Source organism: Podarcis muralis, chromosome 2, assembly GCF_964188315.1.
Source record: "Podarcis muralis chromosome 2, rPodMur119.hap1.1, whole genome shotgun sequence".
NCBI classification, from domain to species: domain Eukaryota; kingdom Metazoa; phylum Chordata; class Lepidosauria; order Squamata; family Lacertidae; genus Podarcis; species Podarcis muralis.
The window spans coordinates 98,505,827-98,530,053 of NC_135656.1; the positions used below are offsets into that span (position 1 = coordinate 98,505,827).

The window sequence follows — 24,227 nt, forward strand, 5'->3', positions numbered from 1 at the left end:
CTATGCCTGCTCTGGGCCATTCAATGAAGCTGAATGTTGGAATATTCAGAACTTACAAAACAAGGCACTTCTTCAAAAAGTGCGTAGCTAAACTGCAACAATGCAAACCTCCCAATCTGCACACCCCAACCCAGAACAACTACTTTCTCAATTCGCCATTTTACACTTTTGAACGGGGGCTACTTTAAACAAAATGGCAATATGACCCCTGGGGTTTCTGCAGACTCCTTGGTAAGAGACCAACAGGGAGTTTGAATATCTGGTCCAGAAGGACTTTGGGAATCATTAACGTTCTGGAGCACACAGTAACATCTTTCCGTTCTCAAGGAATTAGCAGCTCAGAGGCTCTCCTTAACTAAAAACTGCTTTTTGGTTTATTTATCCACTGCCACCCACGCATATTTGTGCTTTACAGAGTAGAAAGAAGCCAGGTCCCTGCCCTGAGGAGCTTACAAAACTCAATTTTGACACATGGGAAACTACAGTATAAGGAGATAGAAGTGGAGGCAGGGGTAAGCACAGGAATAATATATTATTGCTTCAGTTCATACCTCTTCGCATACAGTATTGGTAAGGATCCGTAAGGTGCTGGAAGAAGGAGAAACTTGTGCTCTCTGTTTCACAACTTCAGAGGGAACCCGTATTAGACAAGCGACCTGCAAAAGCAACATAAACTTGAGTAAGAAGTCGAGAGAGTTCAACCTGCTTCTAGATGCCGTTTTGTTAACCAGAGACCCTTTCTTGTTAAAAAAGGAAAAACAAGGTATGATTTATGTCTTTCCAAACAGCCTCAAGAAGCATTTTGTGTCTTTCTGCCAAGCATTCTATCCATCCATAAAGCCAATATGCTGGATTTGGAGAAAAGAATTAATTGGTTTTGTTTAAAGAGAAAGGCAGGCAGAAAGTATGCATCCTTCTAATATTAGCAAATACTTGGGAAGCTCTGACAGCTCAACATGGACACACTTCCATTTTCTGAGAACACAGGCAGGCAATGCCATCTAGTGACCGACAGAGAGCAACTTTAATCAAATTTATAGCCTCAAAATGTGTGATGGTATGAGGACACCCTCATCTCAAATATATTCTGCAATTCATCAATGTAGAGTATATATCACACAGAATTAATCCGTACTGAATTATTCCTGCAGCTGTAAATAAACCCTTTTACCAACCAAGACGATATTACCAAGGGGCTAAATTTGCCTGCATCTTGCTCAATTTGTTCCTAATATTGTCCCTAAATTTGTTCCTAATATTGCACAATTGCTTGGAAGGCAATTTACCATGACTCCTATTGTGGGTTAGTATCGCAGGAGGAGTTTCAAAGCTGAAAGTTTTGAGCTGGATCCTCACAAGCAAAACAGCTAGACTCCCTGTTAAACAAATACTATTCCAGGAAAATGGGACGCGGGTGGCGCTGTGGGTAAAAGCCTCAGTGCCTAGGGCTCGCCGATCGAAAGGTCGGCGGTTCGAATCCCCGCGGCGGGGTGCGCTCCCGCTGCTCGGTCCCAGCGCCTGCCCACCTAGCAGTTCGAAAGCACCCCCGGGTGCAAGTGGATAAATAGGGACCGCTTACTAGCGGGAAGGTAAACGGCGTTTCTGTGTGCTGCGCTGGCTCGCCAGATGCAGCTTGTCACACTGGCCACGTGACCCGGAAGTGTCTCCGGACAGCGCTGGCCCCCGGCCTCTTGAGTGAGATGGGCGCACAACCCTAGAGTCTGTCAAGACTGGCCCGTACGGGCAGGGGTACCTTTACCTTTACTTATTCCAGAAAAACCTGGAATTAATTTTGTTTAATAAGGTCCTCTCCCTTCAATCCTGTCCTGCCTTGCAAACATGCTGCCCAATCCAATGTATTTTTACTCAGAGGCCTGTAATGGTGCCTATTCCCATGTCCAAAGAACTTTAGGCCCATACACTGGGCCCATTTTGAATTCTGAGAGAGTGCCAGCGGTGACAGTCACAAAACTGATGCTATAAGGGGGACAGCACAACACAAAATGCCTGCCAAGGGCAGTACAGTATATAACACAAAATGGTAGACACAGCCATCCCCGAACCACCTCATGCTTACCATGAGGCGTGTCAGCTGTATCTGGCTGCTTCTGTTGTAGAGATCACACAATAATGCAATTTTGCGCGCGCGCACACACACACAATGCATTTGCTGTCTAATAGCATGCAGTACTGGAGGAAAATATACAAGGTGGTCACACCACAATCATTCTCAATCCGCATATATCGCTTAGAAGCTACCTGCACATTTCACCCCATAGCTTTCTTCCTAGGAGGGCTAGAGGCTTGTTTTCTTTTTTCAATGAAAGCTCAGGCTCTGGGGCAGCAGCCCAGAAAGAGCAGCACTGAAAGCCTTGGGGGGGGGTGCCATAGCCCCTGTGACGCCAGAGTGGCAACAGAGACTGTAAGACCTAAGGACCATGCTGCGATACTGATCAGTACAGAGCCAGTTACAAGACCGGTATCAGGGCTTTTTCTAATAGAAAAGTCTTTCACTAAGAAGGGGAGAGCCAAAGCTCAATGGTACAGCATCTGCCTGGTGTGCAGAAGGCCCCAATTAATCCCCACCATCTCAAGGTAGGGCTGTCTCTGAAACCCCAGAAAGCTGTTGCCAGTCAGGGCTTCCCAAACGTGGGTCTCCAGCTGAGTTTGGACTACAATTCCCATCATCCCTAGCTAGTGGGACCAGCGGTCGGGGTAATGAGAACTGTAGTCCATAAACAGCTGGAGACTCAAGCTGGGGAAACCCTGGTGTAAGCAATACTGAGCTACATGGAACAATTGTATGACTTGACATAAGGAAGTTTCTTATGCCAGTAACTATCTTCCAATAGATCAGCCAGACCCGAACAACCCAAATCCAATTGATTCATATCTCTCATACACACACACACACACACACACACACTTTACAGAAGATATCAGATATTCTTTTATACATTTGACATTGACATTGGCTTCCCTCCCTCCCTTTCTGCCGTTACATAAGTTATCTCTTCTTTTTCCCTGCATTTCCAACACTAAAAACTAATTATAATTAATCTCTTACACTTAAAATTTCAACATCGCCATCTGCACGTGTTTATATCAGTCCTGCTAAAGTTTTAAGCTGTTTACAATAGTTCTTTAAATATTTAATAAATGATCCCCACTCTTGATTAAAAATTCTCTCTTCTTGATTTCTTAATCCTCCAGTAAGTTTCATCATTTCTGCATATTCAAGTAGTTTTTGCTGCCAGTTCTCTTTGTTTGGAGCTGATTCTTCTTTCCACCTTTGGGCAAACACTATGGATTTCCCCCCCATGACTGAGATGTTTCAGATACATTTGTGTTTTTGTTTTTTTAAAAAAAGCATTTTTCTTATTATTATTTTTTAAGTTTGCACAACAGCAAAGGCCATAGATTGTTTCATCAGCCAAAGGCCTGGTTGTAGAGGAATGTTTTTGCCTGGCGCCTAAAGTTATTTAATGAAGTCGCCAGGTGAGCCTCCTTCGGGACAGCATTCCACACACAAAAAGTAACCATAGTGCTGGAACCAAAACTCAACTCTATTTCCTGCTCAAAACTGAACTCATGTTCATGTCCCACTAGGACTAGTTCCCATTTCGCATGCAGCATCAAAAGTTTTAGAAACAACGCCTAAGTAGCTTACACCAAGTTGGTGGCCAACGAGGTGTAGGATCTGATTTCAGAGTCCAAGCTTTTTCAAAGTTACCTGTGAAATGAAATCAATTCATCAAGAGCCAGAGAGAGATGCGCGGATACCCAAATGTCATTCTAAAAAAGGTACAAAGCCGTGTGCGCTCTTCAATCCCAGTGGTCAAAAACAACAAAATGACCCCAATATGACTGAGAAAATAAGAACCGTCAACGGTTTTTTGTAGTTTGGCATAAATATTTATAGAACTTCATGCTTCATAACACACCATGTCCTTATATTTAAGTTGTGGTGTGGTGTTTTTTTAATGGTATTCCTTAATACTAGAGGGGGGGAAAGACTTTAGAAATAGTACAGATGAAAAACAATCTAACCTACCAAGAGGATTCAAGGCACCTACTGTGGCTTCCTGACTTCTGTGGCGCTGCAATCTTGGCATGAGAGGGGAAGCTACAAAGTAATGTGTCTCTCTCTATTTTCTCTCAGACACTTGCGGTGCCTTCCATTTTGTTTCATATTATACTTTGATGTCTTTTAGATTTGAATTTGAGCTACAAGGGAATTATTTCACTGCACAGGAACAAAAAGAGAGAGAGAGCGAAAGAGAAAAAGAGCGCAACGCATTGTAGTGGTATGAAAGTTAATGTCATTCTGTTGTCAGGTTGGTTCTATATGGCACTCTTGTGCAGAAAGACAAGGGGGGTTGTTGTTCCATCCGAGACGGAAAGGTGACATTTTCACTTTACATCTGAACTTTGGACTTGCTGCCTTCTTCTTGCAAGCTCTTCTCAGAGACAGCCGACAGAGAGAAGCAGGCTTTGGTTTGCTTCCTCCTCGCAAGTTTGAAGTATGAAAAAGAAAAGGTCTCCTATTTGCTTTCAAGACACAGGGCAAAATGATAAAAAAGGGGCCTAACTCATTCCTCTCCCACTAATCTCGCACGTGAAAACTTCCACAATTAAAAGGGGGTGGGGGTGGAAATCAGCAATCTGTATGATACAAATTGTTTTCTTAACCATTCTTTGCAAACGGAGGCCATTGATCTCCAGTCACGGAAAAATGAATTCAGTCACCGAAAAGGGTTCTGGGAAGCCATTTTCTGCTAAAGCAAAGACAGACCCTCGCTGTGCTTTTCGCCATGCACAGAACAAATTATTGTTTCTTGCTGCTTTCTGTCAAGCACCTGAATGCCATTTATAGCTGCTTGGCTCCACCGTAAACGTGTACATCTTGCCCTCACGGGGCAGAAAAGTGTGCAGGCTTTTTTAAAAACAGGGATAAAAAGTAATAAAGACTTTTCAGCTGAAGTTCCAAACCTAGTAGTACAACAACAAATGTAGTTTCTCTTTTCTTCCAGCAGAGCAGGCTTGTCCTGTAGCTTGTTCATTTTGCTAATGAGTCAATGGGATGCTCACGTCATGAGTGACCCTGATTCTCTGCTTCTCTGCTTCTCTCTTCCCCCTGACCCCAGCTCTCACTCTCTCTCTCTCTCTCTCTCTCTCTCTCTCTCTCTCACACACACACACACACACACAGAGGCCTCATTCAGCTTTAACTTGAAAGCACTCTTCAGCAGTTGCATTGCATTTAAAGTAAACCAGTGGGGTCTGTGCAGATGAACACACACTAACTCAGCCCCCATCAGCATCCTGATTGCCTCATGGCAATCTCTGGATCCAAGTCATTTAGCCTAGCATCCTGTCACAGTGACCAGCCTGAAGCTTCTGGGAAGCCCGCTGCAAGGCTTGAAGAGTACAGTGGTACCTCAGGTTACATACGCTTCAGGTTACAGACTCTGCTAACCCAGAAATAGTACCTCGGGTTAAGAACTTTGCTTCAGGATGAGAACAGAAATCGTGCTCCGGCGGCGCAGCAGCAGCAGGAGGCCCCATTAGCTAAAGTGGTGCTTCAGGTTAAGAACAGTTTCAGGTTAAGAGCGGACCTCTGGAACAAATTAAGTACTTAACCTGAGGTACCACTGTATGTGTGTGTGTGTGTGTGTGTGTGTGTGTGAGAGAGAGAGAGAGAGAGAGAGAGAGAGAGAGAGAGAGAATGAGAGAGAGAGTGAGAGAGAGAGACCTGAGCCTGCAGCTGAGAGGGTTGGAAAAAAGAAAATTTGACATCAAACAAGGACTCCCTGCTCTAACTTGCATCTTCTTTCAAGGGAGCATGAAGTTTCTGCATGAAACTGATTTGCCCTCCTGGAAGGGGGTCTGGGGGCACAATTGAACTAGAACAACTTTTGCCGCAACCTGAAAGGTAACCCCAAGGTTAGATTACTGCAATGCGTTATAAGTAGGGCTGCCTCTGAAGACGGTTCGGAAACATCAGCTAGTACAGAATTCAGCAGCCAGAATGAGGCAAGACAGTCTCAGCATATTACACTGATCCTGGTCTGACTGCACTGGCTACCAATTCGTTTCCGAGCCCAATTCAAAGTGCTGGTTTTTACCTATAAAGCCATAAACAGCTCAGGACTGCAATACCTCAAGGACCGGCTATTTCCATATTAACCTACCTGGACCCTGATAGAGTGGCCCAGAGGCAGAGGCCGAAGTGGAGGCTGGAGAGGAGAGGAGGCAGGCTGCTGAAGAAGCCAGGGAGTCTCCCCTCCGACGGCGGCCAGGGACTCAGCTACACTGCCACAATAACACGTTTTGAACGTGTTATAAACATGCAACACCAGATGGCGCCAGAGAGCAAAAATGAATTTATATGGATTTTTACATAGGCTCCCCCCCCCCCCCCCCCGCTTTTGTTGTAACGATTTAATTTCTGACTTATTTATAGCGTTTTTAACCTGTGTCTAGATTCACCCCAGTTCACCTCTCCCTGGTCTCCCAGAACACGAAGAGGAATGAAGAGGGCAGAGCAAAGAGAGACAAAATGAAGGAGTCTCAGGTTGGTGGGGAAGGACCCAGGAGACTTAGGGAACGGTGGGAAGGCAGGGACCTTCAGTCCTCGCTACTGCCTCATTGGGGCAAGACCTACTAGGAACAGTTGCTGTGACCACTTGGCCTCTGCTGGTTTGGTTTCTTTGAATGAAGAGTTAACTTCACTGACACTGGGTGTTTTATTGCTGCTTGCCCCTGACTCTAGCTCCCAACACTCACTTGCAGTATTCAGTGTGAACAACATTGCAGAGTTGTCATAAGCCCCCACCCCACTCAACTGCAGCCCGTTCCAACCAGAAACAAGGAGAATGAACTGCAGTTGCTTTGTAATTTGCATTAAACCAGTTTGGAGGGTTTTTTTTAAAAAAAAAAAAATATTTTTTTAAATCGCACTAAACAGAAACCAAGCTGCTATTACTGTCTCTGAAATCGATCGTTCTATTTCATCACTGCAGCCAGCAGCAGCTGATAAGAGTTACGGTCTCTAATTTGATCTAACCACGTAGCTATCACCACATCTTCCAGCAGTGAAACACTTATCAATTATGAATTCAATGATGTATTGTGTGAGAAAGTTTCCCCTTGTTCTTTTGCTGTTCTTGAATCTACTGAACACGCACGTATGGATTCCTGGAGGACGTAGAAGTACCAACTCATTTCAAATACTATTTGGAGGAAAGTAACAAGCTAGAAAAGGAAAGCATATTTGCTTTTCGGAGCCGAAACATTTGTTCAGGTGTCAGAAATTGTTAATTAGGACTCATCCTTTTCCTGAAATGGGGATATGCTTTAAATACACAGGATCGAATAAGTGTACCAATACTGCCATCTAGTGCTCAAGACTGCACTGCAATCCGTTTAAAACAGATTACAGAATTCAGTAACATCAGAAGAACATAACTTTGGTTTGTTTTTAAAAAATAGCCTTCAGTAAATACAGAATTCAGCAGTTTGTGGCTCTAGTTCAGATGTGATTTCAAGTCCAAACTTGAAGGATGGGAAGTCCTATTAAAAATTTGTAATCTGGCAGAATATTTGGATTATTTGATATGTATATGTATAATTTGGAATATTTAATGTGATTTGATTGGATTGTTAAAATGGAAAATTTAATTAAAATGATTTTTTTTAAAAAAAATAGATCAGTTGTGATTTGCGCTGTAATGATATAAACATTCCTCAAGATCACTCGCCTTTCTGCAACATGAGGAAAAGAAACATTGGCCTACTTTACAGGACTGTTGTAAGGATTACGGATATGGGAACTGTTCGAAGCACTTAAAATGTGTGCTATACAAATGCCTGTAAAGTATAATCGCAGCTTCCAGTGAAGGCAAGTAAAGATTTAGGAATTCATCTGGTGGTGAGGGGGCAAGGAGGATATGTATCGCATGTACAAACAGCGAACTCCTTATCTATTTTATTTTTAAGACATTTATATGCAGCCTAACTACCCACAGAAAAGGGAACAGAATTTCATCATAAAGCAAAACACTTTCTTAAAATGCCTGCTGCAATAAGAAAGTCTTGGTTTTGTGCCTGAAGTTCTGCAAGGAGGGGTGCCTGTCTAACCTCAGGTGGGAGGGAGTTCCACAGGCTTCGGCCAGCTACACTAAATGCACAGCATCTAGTAGCCGTGAGCCTGAGCCACAGGGGACTACCGCCAGCAACTCTCCCAAGTATCTCAGTGATCAAGCTCATATATAGGAGATCAGGTGGCCCTTGCAATATCCTGGGCCCACGTTGTTAAAGGCCTCGGAAATTAATGCAAGGACTTTGAACCTGGCCTGGAAACATATGGGTGAGCAGTCAGTGCAAGCTTTTAAGCACTGCGTTAGCAGCAGGCTGTCAGCTGCAGCGTTCTGTACCAGCTGAAACTTCCAGAGTTTCTATTGGAAGACACAAGAACTACCCACGTTGGAAGAATGGCAGACGAAGGTGATTGACTACATGGGACTGGCAGAAATGACTGGCAGAATTCGAGACCGGGGGAAGGAGGCAGTGGAGGAAGATTGGAACAAATTTAAGACATATCTTAAAAACTGTTGTAATTTGGATGAAAATTAGGAAGTCAGGGAGATAAGAGACAAAGAACTACAGCTGTTAGCAATAAGTTAAGGAAGTTAAATTTATGAAAAGAGTAAACTAAGACCATGACTGAAGGGTTGCTGGAAAAATTTGAAACAAGGATGCAGAAAAGGGGTGGTATGGGGAAGTCCATTTTATGTTTGTTTATGTTTTTTGTTGTGTTTTTTTTACTTTTTGGAGAATCAATAAAAATTTATTTAAAAAAAAAAAGAAACTTCCAGAGTTTCAAGGGCGGAAGCGCAGCCTTTCTATGAGTACGGATCCTTATGTAGCTGAAAAGGTCAAGGGAACACACAGATATCAGGAGGCAGGATTTAGAATCCAAAACCACCAGCACAAGAAGCTCAGTGGGGACTGAGCATGCCCTGTGGTGACAGGACGTTGACTTGGGAGGCGGGGGCAAGAGGGGATGGAAGGGAGCATCCTGAAATGTGCAAGGCTGCAGCTATGAGCAGAAGCATCCCACCCTAAAATATTCTGTCCCAGGTTCCACTTGTTCATGATACAACAACATGTTTTAAAGTTTTATTTGATGATTTAATGTGTTGCAAACTGCCTTGAGATTTTTTCCTTTAAAATATAAAGCGGTATTATTATTATTATTATTATTATTATTATTATTATTATTATTATTATTATTTCAGTGTAAAAAAAGTGCCTAGACATTCCGTTGTAGCATCCGTAACCAAGGTTTAAGGTGCCATTTGGCAATTAGCTTATATATCTGAGTTTCTAACACTGGCCATAGCTGTCAACTTTCAGATTTGAAAATAAGGGATCAGCAGCCTCACCTATCCCGGGGACAGTCTATGAAATATCTAACAATCCGGGATAGCAGCAGGAAACGGCGCTGGAATAGGGGAATTTCCCGCAAAAAAAGGGAAGGTTGACAGCTATGACCCTGGCTAGCACACTAGCAGTTAAGGCAGCTAAAGTCATTATAGGCAATTAACTCTTGTCTTCCATTTTTCCTATGCCAGCTGTCTCTTCTGTAGCCTTTAGCATATTCGTTCTGCAGGAATAGTATAATAATAGGAAGAGCTGCTATAAGCCTCACACACAGGGTAAAATGAAACGTACATATTCTCTCCATCTTTCTCCCCTGTTTTGCGCCTTGCCCCAAAGCCACACAAGAAACCTCTGGCCCAGCGAAGCATCAAGCCTTAGCGTATCCCGTTACCAGTTGCCGTCCTAGTGGCTAGAGTGGAAGTTGTTGAAAACACTGACCTGGTGACACAGTCTTGTTCAGCGAAGGCAAAGTCAATGCTCTTCAAGAACAGAAGATGAAAGCTACAGGGCTGCTTAGCAAAAGGAGAGTCATGCACCAAGCAAAGAGAGCACAGGTGAAAACGGTGGGATTCTGAGTTCCCATTGTTCTTCCAAACCATCCACAGTGCTACAAAGGGCACACACGGGGGGACAAAAATAGCTGAAGCTGAATATAACCAGGAAGAGGTGAAGGAGCGCTGATCAAAATTTGGCTAATAGGTCACTTGGTGCACACAGCATGCGAGAAAGAGGTAGCAGACCAAATTGCAAAGTTAAATTTTAGTGACAGGAAGACCATTCCGAGTTTGCTTATGGGTAACAAGTTTGGTTCCCTGCCCCGCACTCTGCCCGTTAACATCTTCGACCCTGATGTCAAAACATTTGCATTGGTCTGGGATGCCAAATGGAGAAGAATGAGGCTGGACCACGGGCTGAAGATGATGTATTAGAATCACACACACAAACACACATAATTGCTTGCAAGAGAAAAACTGCTAGCCTACTGTGCTGTTTTTCCTGCTTGCAGGAGTAACACCCCCCAACCTGTTTTCAAAAGCGATAGAAAACCCATTCCAGCCCTTCAATCAGCTGCAGGCGCAGGCCTGGCTTCAGACTGCGGCAACCAGGTGGAGTGCAATTGCCATCGCAGTCACAGCCCTTGCTGTGCTTTTGCTGCAGACAGTCAGGAAAGAAAGAAAGAGCAGGTACAGACAGGGATGTCATTTTCAAGCGCAGATATGCATCTCCCAGAAGAGGCTTTGTCCAGAAAAGCGGCCTACAGATAAACGAGCTAACTTAATAAATTCAGTTCAACCTAGAGGCACCTCAGCAAATAAGGACCCTCTACCACCCCCACCCCCCTCTCTCTCACACACACACATATATACACACTATAATATAAAGTTACCAATTTTGCCAGGGGCTAGAGGAGGCAGGAAATCTAATCCTTTCACTCTTATTAAAAACTTCAACATATGCAACGGCAGAAAACTCCAAGAACCTATCAAAGTAAGTATGCCTCAAAAGCACCTTTTTTCCTCCTTCAAACTCCAGAATTTTTATCATTTTAACTTGTTTTATGTGAACTTGTTATCACAGGCTGATATCATCCATCACTCCTTTTTTATCTCATCGGCTCATCACCTAATCAGAGGCAGGCAGGTTGGGATGTGATCAGAAAGAATGATTCAAAAGACCATCCGAATTACAGCCGCCGCCTCATGACAGAGACAAAGATATATCTGCGCTCCTGTCACAGCGTGAACCCACACCCTCGGCCTCCGAGGGAGGCAGCAGACACAGCCTGCAGACAGATGGCTGCCAGCGTCACCAAAGGTCTAATTCTTTCGCTTCTGACATCCTAAAAAAAAAAAAAATATGACCTCGCTTCCCTTTCATATACTTCCACAGCTCCTGCGGCAGAATCAGAAGTATGCAGGAATAAAACGTTCTGAAGTTATCCGCAGGGGAAAGAGATGAGGAAAAGATGGGCTGGACAGATTGCCGAGCTCGGACCAAGAAACTCTCCAGCCAAATTTAAAGCCTAGCCACTCAGCTTCACGTGCCGACTGCTTCTAAGCTCTGCATCTTTCAAGATGGTGGGCGGTAATAACACGGCTTGAAGCAATTCGGATAGGGATTGCAAAACGCTTTTGCGCTTTAGGGAAAACTAATGCCGGTTATTTGGATAATGGGTATCAAAGGTTTTCCCTCAAGGAAAGACACTGCTGGGATGTTTTTTCCACATGAGACATAACCGGCTGTGTTCTTAGATAAATAAGGTATACTATTCATTGTATCAAATCATAAATTTCAACAGAAGTAACTCATAAAGTTCAACAAACGAACAAAGCAGAAGACCCAGTGGATCGGATCATTCTCTAGTCAGTTCATGCATAAGGTCCATCCTTGTAATTCCACCTGTCTGTTCATAAGGTCCAAACAATCCACATGAAAGGTTGTTAAAGTTCCACAGAATCCTTTCACAGAGTCTAAGACAAGGATTTCCAGAATATTGGCCTTGTTTCCCCATCTTGGGCTTCATCAGCAGTTAAAGCTCATATGTGATATTACAGGACAGTGGATCTTATGGCAGGTCCGTCATAAGATTGTGAAGGAGGAGACTGGGCTTCATCAGAGTTGACTACCCAATAGGCTTCTAAAAGATGTTGGGGAACCCTGGCTTTGTGGAGGACCCTCTGATACAGAGTGAGAGTGTGTCTCTGGAGTTACAAGTGCACTTTCCAATAGACCTCTTAGCGGGTGGATGAGCCCACAGGGGAACAGCCCTTTAGATGAGGGCCGAGCTGAGCTGTTCATGGCTGCACACTTGGATAACTCGGGTAATCTTGACAGACAGGTCATCGTGCATGTTGCTGTTGCCAGCTTTGAGGCAAATATTGCATTTGGTTATTGGGGAAGAATAAACTGCATGATATTGGAACCATTTTCATCCATGGAGGGCCAAGTGGCACAGGTAACCTTATGCTTGGACTACCGCAATGTGCTCTGTGTGGGGCTTCCCTTGTGAATGGTTCACGAAGACAGTACCATCCTGTTCACCAGTCCACAAAAAAGTATGCATTTATTTTTAAAAAAATGTTCATAAACAACAAGAGTTTGCCAACAGGTCGGAGATCCAAGTACAGTGGTACCTCGGGTTACTTACACTTCAGGTTACATACGCTTCAGGTTACACACTCTGCTAACCCAGAAACAGTGCTTCAGGTTAAGAACTTTGCTTCAGGATAAGAACAGAAATCGGGCTCCGGCAGCGCAGCAACAGCAGGAGGCCCCATTAGCTAAAGTGGTGCTTCAGGTTAAGAACAGTTTCAGGTTAAGAACGGACCTCCGGAACGAATTAAGTACTTAACCTGAGGTACCACTGTACTGGAGCAGCCAGGGTGGGGTGGGGGAGTATGCACCCCAGGAAAGAAACACATGATAGTGTAAAAAGGTAGGCATTGGAGAGTTTCCTTGGCTGGCTGGTTATGTATCTGACAGATTCTAATTTGCTGGTTTCAGCCTTTAATTGTGTGATTAATCTGCTGGCGGCATCTGCAGCTCTCTGCCTCTATTCATCTTTATTTACAGTCAATTTCCAGCTGCAGCCTTAATTTGAGCTTCCTTCCACTATAACTGCCCTTCTTCTCTGTATTCTCCACCAGGTCCTAATGGCAGCAACACACATTTTCTCTGCAGCCCCTCCCTCCCCCCTTTTTGGGGGGCCAAATGCGATGCTGTTTAGGAGCCCTGGCAGAACATCCAGCTTTTGCATGACACAAAGAGTCTCGAGTACTTCATGAATATTTCAGAAGCTAGCATGATTCATTCAAGAGACAACTCCTGCCGAGGCCTAGGTTCTGCAACTTGCAGAACATCATGATTTTGCAGCCAAGTGCTTCAATGACTTTAAGACATGGCAGCTTAATCCCTGTACACAGAACGTATTTACGGAGCATGTGTTCACGTGCAATTCACTCAAGGTACAGTGCCCACTTTGGAGATTGTTTGCAAATACAGGAGATCCAGCCAAGATACGCACTCCGGCCATATTGCTCAAGCTTTACAGAGCAGGGGTGCTTCCAACCTGCCCACACTTTTGAGATCTGATTCAGACCAGATGCCTGTCCCTATATGACAGAGAGACCCGATCGCAATGTGGAAAGCTAGCATGAAATGGAGCAGTCTTGCCTAGAACTCTTTGCACTGACACAACAGCTTTCTATATGTCAGAAATGTTTGTGATGGTGAACATTTATATTTTTTTTTATAAATTTTTTTTATTGCGTTTCTTTCCATAGTTTTATAGGTTACAAACAAATAACATAATTGCAAGAAACAAATTTTCCCTTTTTTTTAACAACAAAAACAAACAAAAACAACTTGGACTTCCCCACCCCTTCCGATTTTGTTGTTAAAAAAAAGGGAAAATTTGTTTCTTGCAATTATGTTATTTGTTTGTAACCTATGGTGAACATTTAAACACAAAAACGCTCTGTCAGCATTCTGAAGTTGTAAAGGTAAAGACCCCTGGATGGTTAAGTCCAGTCAAAGGCGACTATGGGGTGCGGCGCTCATCTCGCTTCAGGCCGAGGGAGCCAGTATTTGTCCACAAACAGCTTTCTGGGTCATGTGGCCAGCATGACTAAACCGCTTCTGGTGCAAAGGGGCACCATGGTGAGTGCCAGAGCGCACAGAAACGCTGTTTACCTTCCCGCCACAGCGGTACCTATTTATCTACTTGTGCAGGCAGGCTTTCGAACTGCTAGGTTGGCAGGAGCAGGGACAGAGCAATGGGAGGTCACTCTGCTACACGGATCGGCAAGCCAAAGAAGCTCAGTGGTTTGGACCACAGCGCCACCCGCTCCCTCCTGTGAAGTTGTACGCTTCCGGAAAGATTGGTGCCATTCTTATAAGAATTCTTAGGTCTCAAATATAGAATAAATGTTCATAAGTGCACGAGATAAACACACATACATAAGTGTATAAACCACATGTCTGTACAGGGGAGCAATTCTGAAGCCAGCTTGATTCTTAATGACATCAAGATGGACACTGAGGTCCAGCGCTGAGGGCCTTCTGGCGGTTCCCTCACTGCGAGAAGCCAAGTTACAGGGAACCAGGCAGAGGACCTTCTCGGTAGTAGCACCCGCCCTGTGGAACACCCTCCCACCAGATGTCAAAGGGAAAAACAACTACCAGACTTTTAGGAGACATGTGAAGGCAGCCCTGTTTAGGGAAGCTTTTAATATCTGAAGGACTATTGTATTTTAATATTTTGTTGGAGGCCCCCCAGATGGGCGGGGTATAAAAAGTATATTATATTATTATTATTATTATTATTATTATTATTATTATTATTCCCCTAATATTTCCCTAACCCTCTCCAAAAAATCCCTGCATTGCAGGGGGTTGGGCTAGAATGTCCCTTCCAATTCTACAATTCTATGAATCTATTACTCCAGTTAGAATCTACCGCTTGTGTTATTTTGCATGCAACCCACTAGTTCTCCATTCTTTTGTCAGAACCCTCAAGAAAAACACTTAGAATCAGGAGCCGAAAGATGGTGCCCTGCATAGATCTGGAGTTGTCTCTCAGTGCATCTACCTAGCCAGCACAGGTCCACGCTCTGCACTTGTAAAGCAAAAGAGCATGAAAACAACAGGGCTGAGTCCAGCCGGTGGTAACCAATAGGATTCAGGAGCGTTGCTTCCCTACTCACATGAAATCCCATGGCTCCGAAGCGCCTCCAGCTTCAAAGCCGGGGAGATAACGGAGATAGCGGCAATGACCAATTTTGCAGAGGCGGCTCTCCTGCAGGGGCACGCCCCTGTTTGCCACAGGATAGAAAATCAATTCTCCCAAAGGTGCCTAGGAATCCAGAAGAAATGGCAGACATAATAATCTCCTAATCAGCACTGCATTCTAGAGAAGGGCAGCAATTTGGCAATAGCCCAGCTGGCCAGAAAATGCTAAGAGAGCTGTCTGCGCAGTTCTGGCACACAACAGCCCTGTTTAGGGAAGTTTTTAATGTTTAATGCTGTATTGTGTTTTTCATGTTCGATTGGGAGCCACCCAGAGTGGCTGGGGAAACCCAGCCAGATGGGCGGGGTATAAATAAATTTATTATTATTATTATTATTATTATTATTATTATTATTATTATTATTATTACTACTACTACTACTACTACTTGTGCTTTTGGCTCATTCTTTGCAGAGCGACATACAAGCCACTGGTTGCAACCAAGCAATTGAGACATTTGGAGGGATGTCGAAATAATAGCCTTTCCCAGTGGTTACGGCTTGATTAAAAACCTAATGACTAATCAATAAAACTATAATTACAACTTTCACCATTTTGCGTGCAATTTGGGACACGCCAAAAGGGGGGAGGGATCAATCAAGTAAGAATCGATTGGGAGTGGGGAGGAGGGGAATGATTCTCCCCCTCATTTGCCTCACCTCTGAGGAAACTGAACCAAACTCCAAATTCAAATATTTTGCAGCCTGGCTTCTTATCAAAAAGAAGAATAAAGGAGGAAGGATGTGTTAGAACCCCCACACACAAACATATGCATTTTAGAAGGCTTCTACAGAGTCCTGCTTTAACAGGGAGACCATCGCCCTGAAACGTAACTGATGTTTTAAGGGAGGTCTGTATAGAATATGCTTCCCTTAACAAGTAATGGGATCCTGAAGCCTCAAATAGCCCAGTACAGTGGTACCTCAGGTTAAGAACTTAATTCGTTCCGTAGGTCCGTTCTTAACCTGTAACTGCTCTTAACCTGAAGCACCACTTTAGCTAATGGGGCCTCCCACTGCCGCCGCACCACCAGAGAATGATTTCTGTTCTCATCCTGAAGGAAAGTTCTTAACCTGAGGTACTATTTCTGGGTTAGCGGAGTCTGTAACCTGAAGTGTATGTAACTTGAGGTACCACTGTCGCTGCAAACTCCGTCCCCCCGCCCCGCCCTGCCCCGCTAGAAAGAACATGGTCCATCCAAGACACTGCAGCTCTTTCTGAAGGGCTCAGTGGAAAGCAATGGATGCATAGCTGCAATGTTTCCCTGGAGGGGAGGCCACAAGTGTCTCCTGCATCTACCAACAGAGGCTGTGAAAGACAGCAGCAGCAGCATGACAAAGTCCTGGCCCAGGAGGACTTCGACTCAAACCAATTGCTTAAACTTGCAGGCCAGCAGAGAACCAGGGCAAAACGTACCACACTTTTCTGTGGTTAAGTACTTTTTCTCGGGTTAAGAACTTAATTCATTCTGGAGGTCCGTTCTTAACCTGAAACTGTTCTTAACCTGAGACACCACTTTAGCTAATGGGGCCTCCTGCTGCTGCCACGCCGCCAGAGCACGATTTCTGTTCTCATCCTGAAGCAAAGTTCTTAACCCGAGGTACTATTTCTGGGTTAGCGGAGTCTGTAACCTGAAGCGTCTGTAACCCGAGGTACCACTGTATAAGACAGCCCATGTATAAGACGCCCCCTATTTGGGGGGACTCAAATTCAAGAAAATGGGGGGAGATGGCACAGAGTTGTTCAGCTTTTTTTTGCGGAGGGTTGCACAGAGTTGTTCAGCTTTTCTTAGGGTGGGTTGACGAAAATCGCTCACCAGCACGTGTCGCAAAATCCGCCTCTTGTCTGTCCCCTCACTGGCAGAAGCTGCCAATCGCCCGCCCAATCGTCAGCCAATCAACACCACCCATTGACGCAGCAACCAATAACACGCACAATAGCCGCTAACAGCCGTGGCAGCAACCAATCAAACGTCCACCCTATGCACTACCCATGTATAAGACGACCACCATTTTTAGCATGATTTTTAAAGAAAAAAACCTAGTCTTATTCACAGAAAAGTACGGTACATAGTATTTCCCCCCAGTATAGTAACTCTGGATCCATTCCAGTCTGGCTTCCGCGCTGGTCATGGGACCGAGACGGCTCTGGTTGCCCTAACAGATGATCTTCGTAGACAGCTGGATCAAGGCGGGTCGGGGCTGCTGATTCTTCTAGATCTGTCAGCAGCTTTCAACATGGTCGATCACGAAGTTCTGGACCACCGCCTTGCCGACGTGGGGATTCAGGGCACAGTCCTTCAATGGCTGCGCTCGTTTCTCTCTGGTCGGGGACAGAGGGTGGCGCTTGGGGGGGAATTGTCATCGCGCCACTCCTTGGTGTGTGGAGTACCTCAGGGTGCGATACTCTCCCCGATGCTTTTCAACATCTTTATGCGCCCCCTCGCCCAGCTTGTCCGGAGTTTTGGGCTGGGTTGCCATCAGTATGCCGATGACACCCAACTCTATCTGTTGATGGATGGCCATCCTGACTCGGCCCCAGACACACTGACCAGATGTTTGGAAGCTGTGGCTGGATGGTTACGTGGGAGCCGGTTGAAGCTAAATCCTTCGAAGACAGAGGTCCTGTGGCTAGGACGGGGCGATATGGGATTGGGGGGGCAACTCCCATCTCTTGCGGGGGCGCACTTAGTGCCAGCACTGTCCGTTAAGAGTTTGGGTGTAATCTTTGAAACCTCCCTTTCCATGGAGGCGCAGATTGCAGCTATAACAAAGGCGGCATTTTTCCATCTCCGCCAAGCTAAGCAGTTGGCTCCTTACCTCTCTCGCCCTGACCTAGCCACTGTGATCCACGCGACGGTCACCTCCAGACTGGATTATTGTAACTCGCTCTACATGGGGCTGCCCTTGAGACTGACCCAGAAACTCCAGCGGGTGCAGAATGCTGCAGCGAGACTCCTTACGAGGTCTTCGCTGCGAGATCACATTCACCCGGTGGTATACCAGCTGCACTGGCTCCCGGTGGAGTACAGGATCAGGTTTAAGGTGCTGGTTTTAACCTTTAAAGCCCTATACGGCCTAGGACCCTCGTACCTACGGGACCGCCTCTCCTGGTATGCCCCACAGAGAAACTTATGGTCTTCAAATAAAAACATCTTGAAGCTCCCAGGCCACAGAGAAGTTAGGCTGGCCTCAACTAGAGCCAGGGCTTTTTCGGCTGTGGCTCCGATCTGGTGGAACACTCTGTCACAAGAGACCAGGGCCCTGCGGGACTTGACATCTTTCCGCAGGGCCTGCAAGACAGAGCTGTTCCACCAGGCCTTTGGCCAGGGCACAGCCTGACTCCCTCCCTCGGCAATCTTCACGGAGCTCTGGCCCAATGGTTGCCAGTGGCTTGAATTAATTAATTTTAGAATGAATGATTTTAGAATGTTGTTTATGCTGTACTTTTGTACTGTTTTATTGTTGTTAGCCGGGCTCAGGGCGGCTTCGGCTGGGGAGGGCGGATATAAATAAAATTTATTATTATTATTATTATTATTATTATTATTATTATTATTATGCATTTTATTGCATTTTAAATATATTTTAAAGCTGCCTCAAGATTTTCAGTTAACTGGCAGGATATAAACACTCCAGATACCGAACCTGCCCTGCTTTAGACCTCTTGATACTTAGGCATCTTGTCCCTCTGGCTATAGATCAACGCTACCAATGGGTTTGTTGACCTTCCAAAGCTTACACTAGGCAGCCGATGGTGGCAGAAATCCCTTGCAAAATGACCCCCTCATTCAGGCGTGCATCTGCCCACTCTCCCCCATCCCCCTCTTGTGAAAAACAGATTTGAACTTCTACTTACTACTTCTCCCAAGGAAGCGGCCAGCATGTGCGTGAGAGGAGATAAATATGGAGAGGCATCTTTGCGGAGCGTGGCTTTTGTGAACTCGTAGGTGGCAAAAAAGGCAGCAGCTGAAACAGAAGACAGAGGGTCTGTTAAGCTACACAGGGGTCCCCTCCCATAGCACACGAAACTGTGGGTGCAACGTTGACTACACTTCAAGTGCTATAAGGTGAAGATCTCCTAGCATCTCGCCCAAAGCAAGTGTCCAGACAAAATCCCTGCCCCACCACACATCATTCAGAATGAAAATCTCCAGAAGCAGGGAGAAGGCAGTGGCCTTTTCTAGCAGTGCTAGGAAAAAACCTACAGTGGTACCTTGGTTCTCAAACGCCTTGGTACTCAAACAACTTGGAACCCAAACACTGCAAACTCAATGAAGATTTAAAAGAAAGGTGGGGAATTAGACTGCAGACTGTACATGAAGGAGCAATTCAACATTCAAGTCGGACTTCCAGGTGTTCAGAAACACCAACTCTAGTCATGTTTTATTGTAAATATTCCCTTTTCCTTTAAAAGCCACAAATGCAAAATACCAAAATGGTGGCATAAAAGTAAAGGTAGATGTTGAAACCGCAGCAGTAGCGTATTTACTCGAGTCTAATGCAACATCAAATCCAATGCACACCTTAATTTTCACAACGTAATTTGGCCAGAAAAGGTGCGCATTAAATTCAAGTGAATACAGTATTTTGCACGGAAAAGGGGTCTAAAAATCTGCCTTCTGTCCAATCAAAGGCCATTTAAAATACAGTAGTACATCGGGTTACATATGCTTCAGGTTACATACGCTTCAGGTTACACACTCCACTAAGCCAGAAATAGTGCTTCAGGTTAAGAACTTTGCTTCAGGATGAGAACAGAAATCGGGCTCCGGCGGCGCGGCGGCAGCAGGAGGCCCCATTAGCTAAATTGGAGCTTCAGGTTAAGAACAGTTTCAGGTTAAGAATGGACCTCCGGAACGAATTAAGTACTTAACCCGAGGTACCACTGTACCTAACTCTTGCTGCATCCCAATAAACAGAAAGCATTTCAGAATGTAACACTGTAATCCAATTACACAACAACCTGTGCATAAGTCCGACTGAGCTCAACTGAACTGAACTTCTGAGTCAATGTGCACAGGATTGTGCTGTAAAAATGCAAACGGTACAGAACAAAAGGAGTGAACTTTGCCAAGAGGAAGAGTTTTTAATTGTGTGACAGGGCTCCTCCATCTGTCGCCCTCTGTTGCTAATCAAAAGATGCTTATCATCTCCAAAAGGAGATAAGAGCAGAGACGATGGAGAAGAGAAAATTTTCATATCATCTTATGAAGGGCTGGGAAGGTTTGAAGGTGCCCGAGGATGCTTCCGTAAACTTTCAATAACATCCACCAGCAGAAGTCAAGCTGAAAGTGCTCAGAAAGAGTAAGGGTATTGCTTGACCCTGCTTCTTTAAGTTCATTCAACATTTATAGCAAGCCTATTCAAATGTAACACTAAGCCATGTTCTAGTGATATGCGCTGGGGAAGCAGCAACAGCAAATTTGTAACTGCAATGCGGACTCCCAGCATTTGAACATAGCAAAATTATGGTTTTAAAAAGCAAAACCACAGAGTCATAGCTGTCAACTGTCCCTTATTTGGCGGGAAACTCCCTTATCCCAGCGCCGTGTCCCACTGCTGTCCCTTACTGATGATGTCCCTTAAATTTCCCAGGTTTCATGCTCGCCCGGCTCGGGAGGGAAGCAGCGGCTCGGGGTCTGCTGCGAGAGAGAGAGCGTGATGGCGCCGTCGTCCTGGCACGAGGAGTTTCATCGGCCCTTCCCCGCCTGAGAGGTGGGGAGGGAGGGAGGGAGGGAGACTCTCGCCCACGCCACCCGCGAGCCCAGAGGCAGCAGCGGTGGTGGCAGCTGAGGAGGTGGCCTGAGGGAGGAGGAAGAGGAGGGGATGAGGAGGGATGCAGAAGGGCGGCGCTTCAGCGGCTGCTGCGGCGCCGCAACCACCTCATGCCGGATTGACAGCATCTGTCAATCCTACCAATGTATGTAACTCTTTACAATAGCAAAATCCCTTCTTTTGGCTGCTGATCCCTTATTTTCGAGGCTGCTGGTCCCTTATTTTCAAATCTGTAAGTTGACAGCTATGCACAGAGTAGACAATACTGGGCTAAATGTGAAACAGAGGGAAGAATTCAACGAAGCAACAGAGGAGACTGCTCTGTCAGTGTGGGCAGAAGGGCTTGCACTGACGAAGCAAACTCTCCACTCCCTGCGCTGTTCTGGTTGTTCTCCAAACCCAGGCTCTGAGTCAACTGGAGGGGCGGGGCATGCAGGGGAGGAGAACCAGTTAGTTGAATCCGGCCCATAGCAGTTAAGGGACTGAGCTACAATGAGGGTGTGCCCTGTCTGAATCTCCACTAGGCCATGAACTTACAAGGTGGTCTTAAGAATCCACTCTTTAAGCCTCAGTCCCCATCTACACCCTCCCCTGCAATATGGAGACAATTATACTGACTTGCCTGTGGGTTGTTGCAAGGATTACATCCATTTCATCACTTGTAAACGTGTTACCAATGATTATTATAACCATTACTTCTAGATCAGGGGTTCCCAAACTGTTAACTGCAGACCACCAGCAGCCCGTAAGTTTCATTCAGGTGGTCTGTGGCATGTCTGTGAAGAAGGCTTACCATCTGAATCCCATAGAATTATATGGAATTCAAAATGCAACACAATAAAGCACAAGTATAAGAAATAAAAGGAGCCAAATGTACAACTGAAAACCATCCAGCATCTAGCACAGAACCTTACAATTCCCACAGTGGAAGAAAATAATAATTAAGTGGTCTGCCAAGACGCTCATTAATTTCCAAGTGGTCTGGGGGGGGGGGTTGGAGAACCACTGTTCTAGATAAATCCAAAATTTTATCTGGTCTGATTTCTCTCATGAAAGAGAAGGATAATAGTATCCAAAAGACAAGGGGCCTCATTTTCACACCATCCTGATGCCTTCAAGCATTTTTCAGAGGTACTAGCAAAGTTCAGGGCTGAAACCAACCAGCAGTTAGTTAAGAGGCAGCAGGATTGATCACAAATACAGAATATACAAACGGCCTCCTTACCATTTGGAAAGGACCCTACAGCAGTGGAAGGAACACCAGCATAGATGCCACGGAAGCCACCAGCCTTCTTAAATCCTTGAGGACTCTGCAGTCTTGTCTTGACTGTATCCAAGGGGAACAATATCAGGTCAACACACACTCCAGCAAGCCCACCAGCCTTCAAAACAGAAAAGAATTTTTTTCCATGTTAACTGGGGTGGGGGTGGAGAGAGACAGAATACTGGCAGGTTCACATGATTAATTTCTCAGTTTAATAAACCAGAAAATGTACACGTCGTGCAATGGCGCACAGAGCCTCATTTCTGCTGCTTTGCTCCTCCCTTTGTGCAAGCAGCTGAACAAACCAGGTTTCAGGTTTTACCCCTAGCTTCCATTTCAGGGCAAACCTGGAACGCTGCTTTAACAGTTTGCAAGCAAAACAGGATATTAAGCCAACTCTAAGCCGCAGTTTTAGAGCCTGGAGTATAGCATAACACAAAATCAGAGGGACAACCACCCCCAATAACCTTATCCTTGCTGGTCCTGATTCTGGAGTTCACACAATATTAATTACACACACATACACAGAGGGGGGCAGTTGCTATCTAACAGCGGCAGACAACATTCATCACTACCAGGAAAAATAGTCAAGGTGGCCACACCCCACTCACTTTCATTTCACAAAAATCTCTTAGACGGCACCTGTACATTTTGCCCCATAACTTTCTTTCCACAAGTGTTAGTAGATGATTTTGATTTTTTTAAGAGCACTAGTCACCCACTAGTACTCCTGAACAAAATTTTCAAAGACAGATTAAAACTGTATCCAGACCCTTGATCATATTGGTTGCCCTCCTCTTCCACACATTCCAGCTTGTCAACATCCTTCTTAAATTGTGATGCTCAGAACTGGGCACAGTATTTCAGGTGTGGTCGGACCAAGGCAGAATAGAGTGGCACTATTACTTCCCTTGATCTGGACACTATACTTCTGTTGATGCAGCCTACAATAGCATTAGCCTTTTTTGCTGCTGCATCACACTGTTGACTCATATTAAACTTGTGGTCCGCTAAAAACCCCTAGAACCCCTTCACATGTATTACTAGTAAGCCAGGTGCCCCACATCTTATATTTGTACAGTTGGTTATTCCTGCCTAACTGCAGAACCTCACATTTGCTCCTACTGAAATTCATTTTGTTAGTGAATACCCAGTTCTCCATTCTGTTACGGTCATTTTGAATCCCGATTCTGTCTTCCGTGGCATTAGTTACCCCTCCCAGTTTGGTGTCATCTGCAAATTTGATGATATGAACATATTATGTTGGAAGAATATGCCACTAACATAAGAAATTGCTGTGGAATACAAGTATGCAGGAACAGCAACAAAGGGACATGAACAGATAGCTAATGTTTATGAATTGATAGCATTATACTAAGCACCAAATCGTAAACAGGACCAACACAGCCCCTGCGTATAGTATCTCTCTCATGCAGCCATTTTGAACCGATTCAAATTATTTCAAATCTGCAAAGACACGGGCAGGTCAGGCAAGACTACATTACCAACTGGCCAAACAAAATATATCAAGAGGCTATTTATTTATTTAGAAGATTTTTAAGCCACCCTTTAGGGCACACTGTCCTCACAAGGTGGTTTTCACAAAGTTAAAAACAAAACATCACCACGACCATCGCAGCAATAAAATACTCCACCAACCCCTTAATTTTTAAGCAGCAGCAATAACATGGTTTAAAAGAACAACACACTAAATTTAGACAGACACAGGCTGGAATAAAAGTGACTTTAAGGGCCTTTGGCATTTCTCTAGGAAGGGAATGTTAATGGTACAGGGTCACAAGTGAAAAGGCCCTGTTCTTGGTTCCCTCCAATCTAACAGCTTTCACTGGTGGGCCAGAAAGAGCAAGGCCTTTGGTGCAAATCTTAAAGTTCTGGCAGGTTCATACAGGTGCAGAGAGTCCTTCCGATAACCTGGTCCAAACCATTTAGG

The 24,227-nt window shown here is 44.9% G+C and overlaps 1 protein-coding gene across 4 annotated transcripts in view; it reads right to left on the minus strand.

Moving 5' to 3' along the window:
- SLC25A26 (solute carrier family 25 member 26) overlaps positions 1-24,227 on the minus strand; it is a 128,591-nt gene that overhangs the window by 100,928 nt on the left and 3,436 nt on the right. For 3 of the 4 annotated variants that reach the window (XM_077925060.1, XM_028719456.2, XM_028719455.2), the window contains exons 2-4: positions 22,238-22,394; positions 19,094-19,203; positions 552-656 (exon numbers count right to left, since the gene is read on the minus strand). In XM_077925060.1, the coding sequence (XP_077781186.1) occupies positions 552-656; positions 19,094-19,203; positions 22,238-22,394 (372 nt within the window). Of the gene's footprint in view, positions 1-551; positions 657-19,093; positions 19,204-22,237; positions 22,395-24,227 lie in introns of those variants that run through there. The other variant, XM_028719457.2, reaches the window with a different exon arrangement.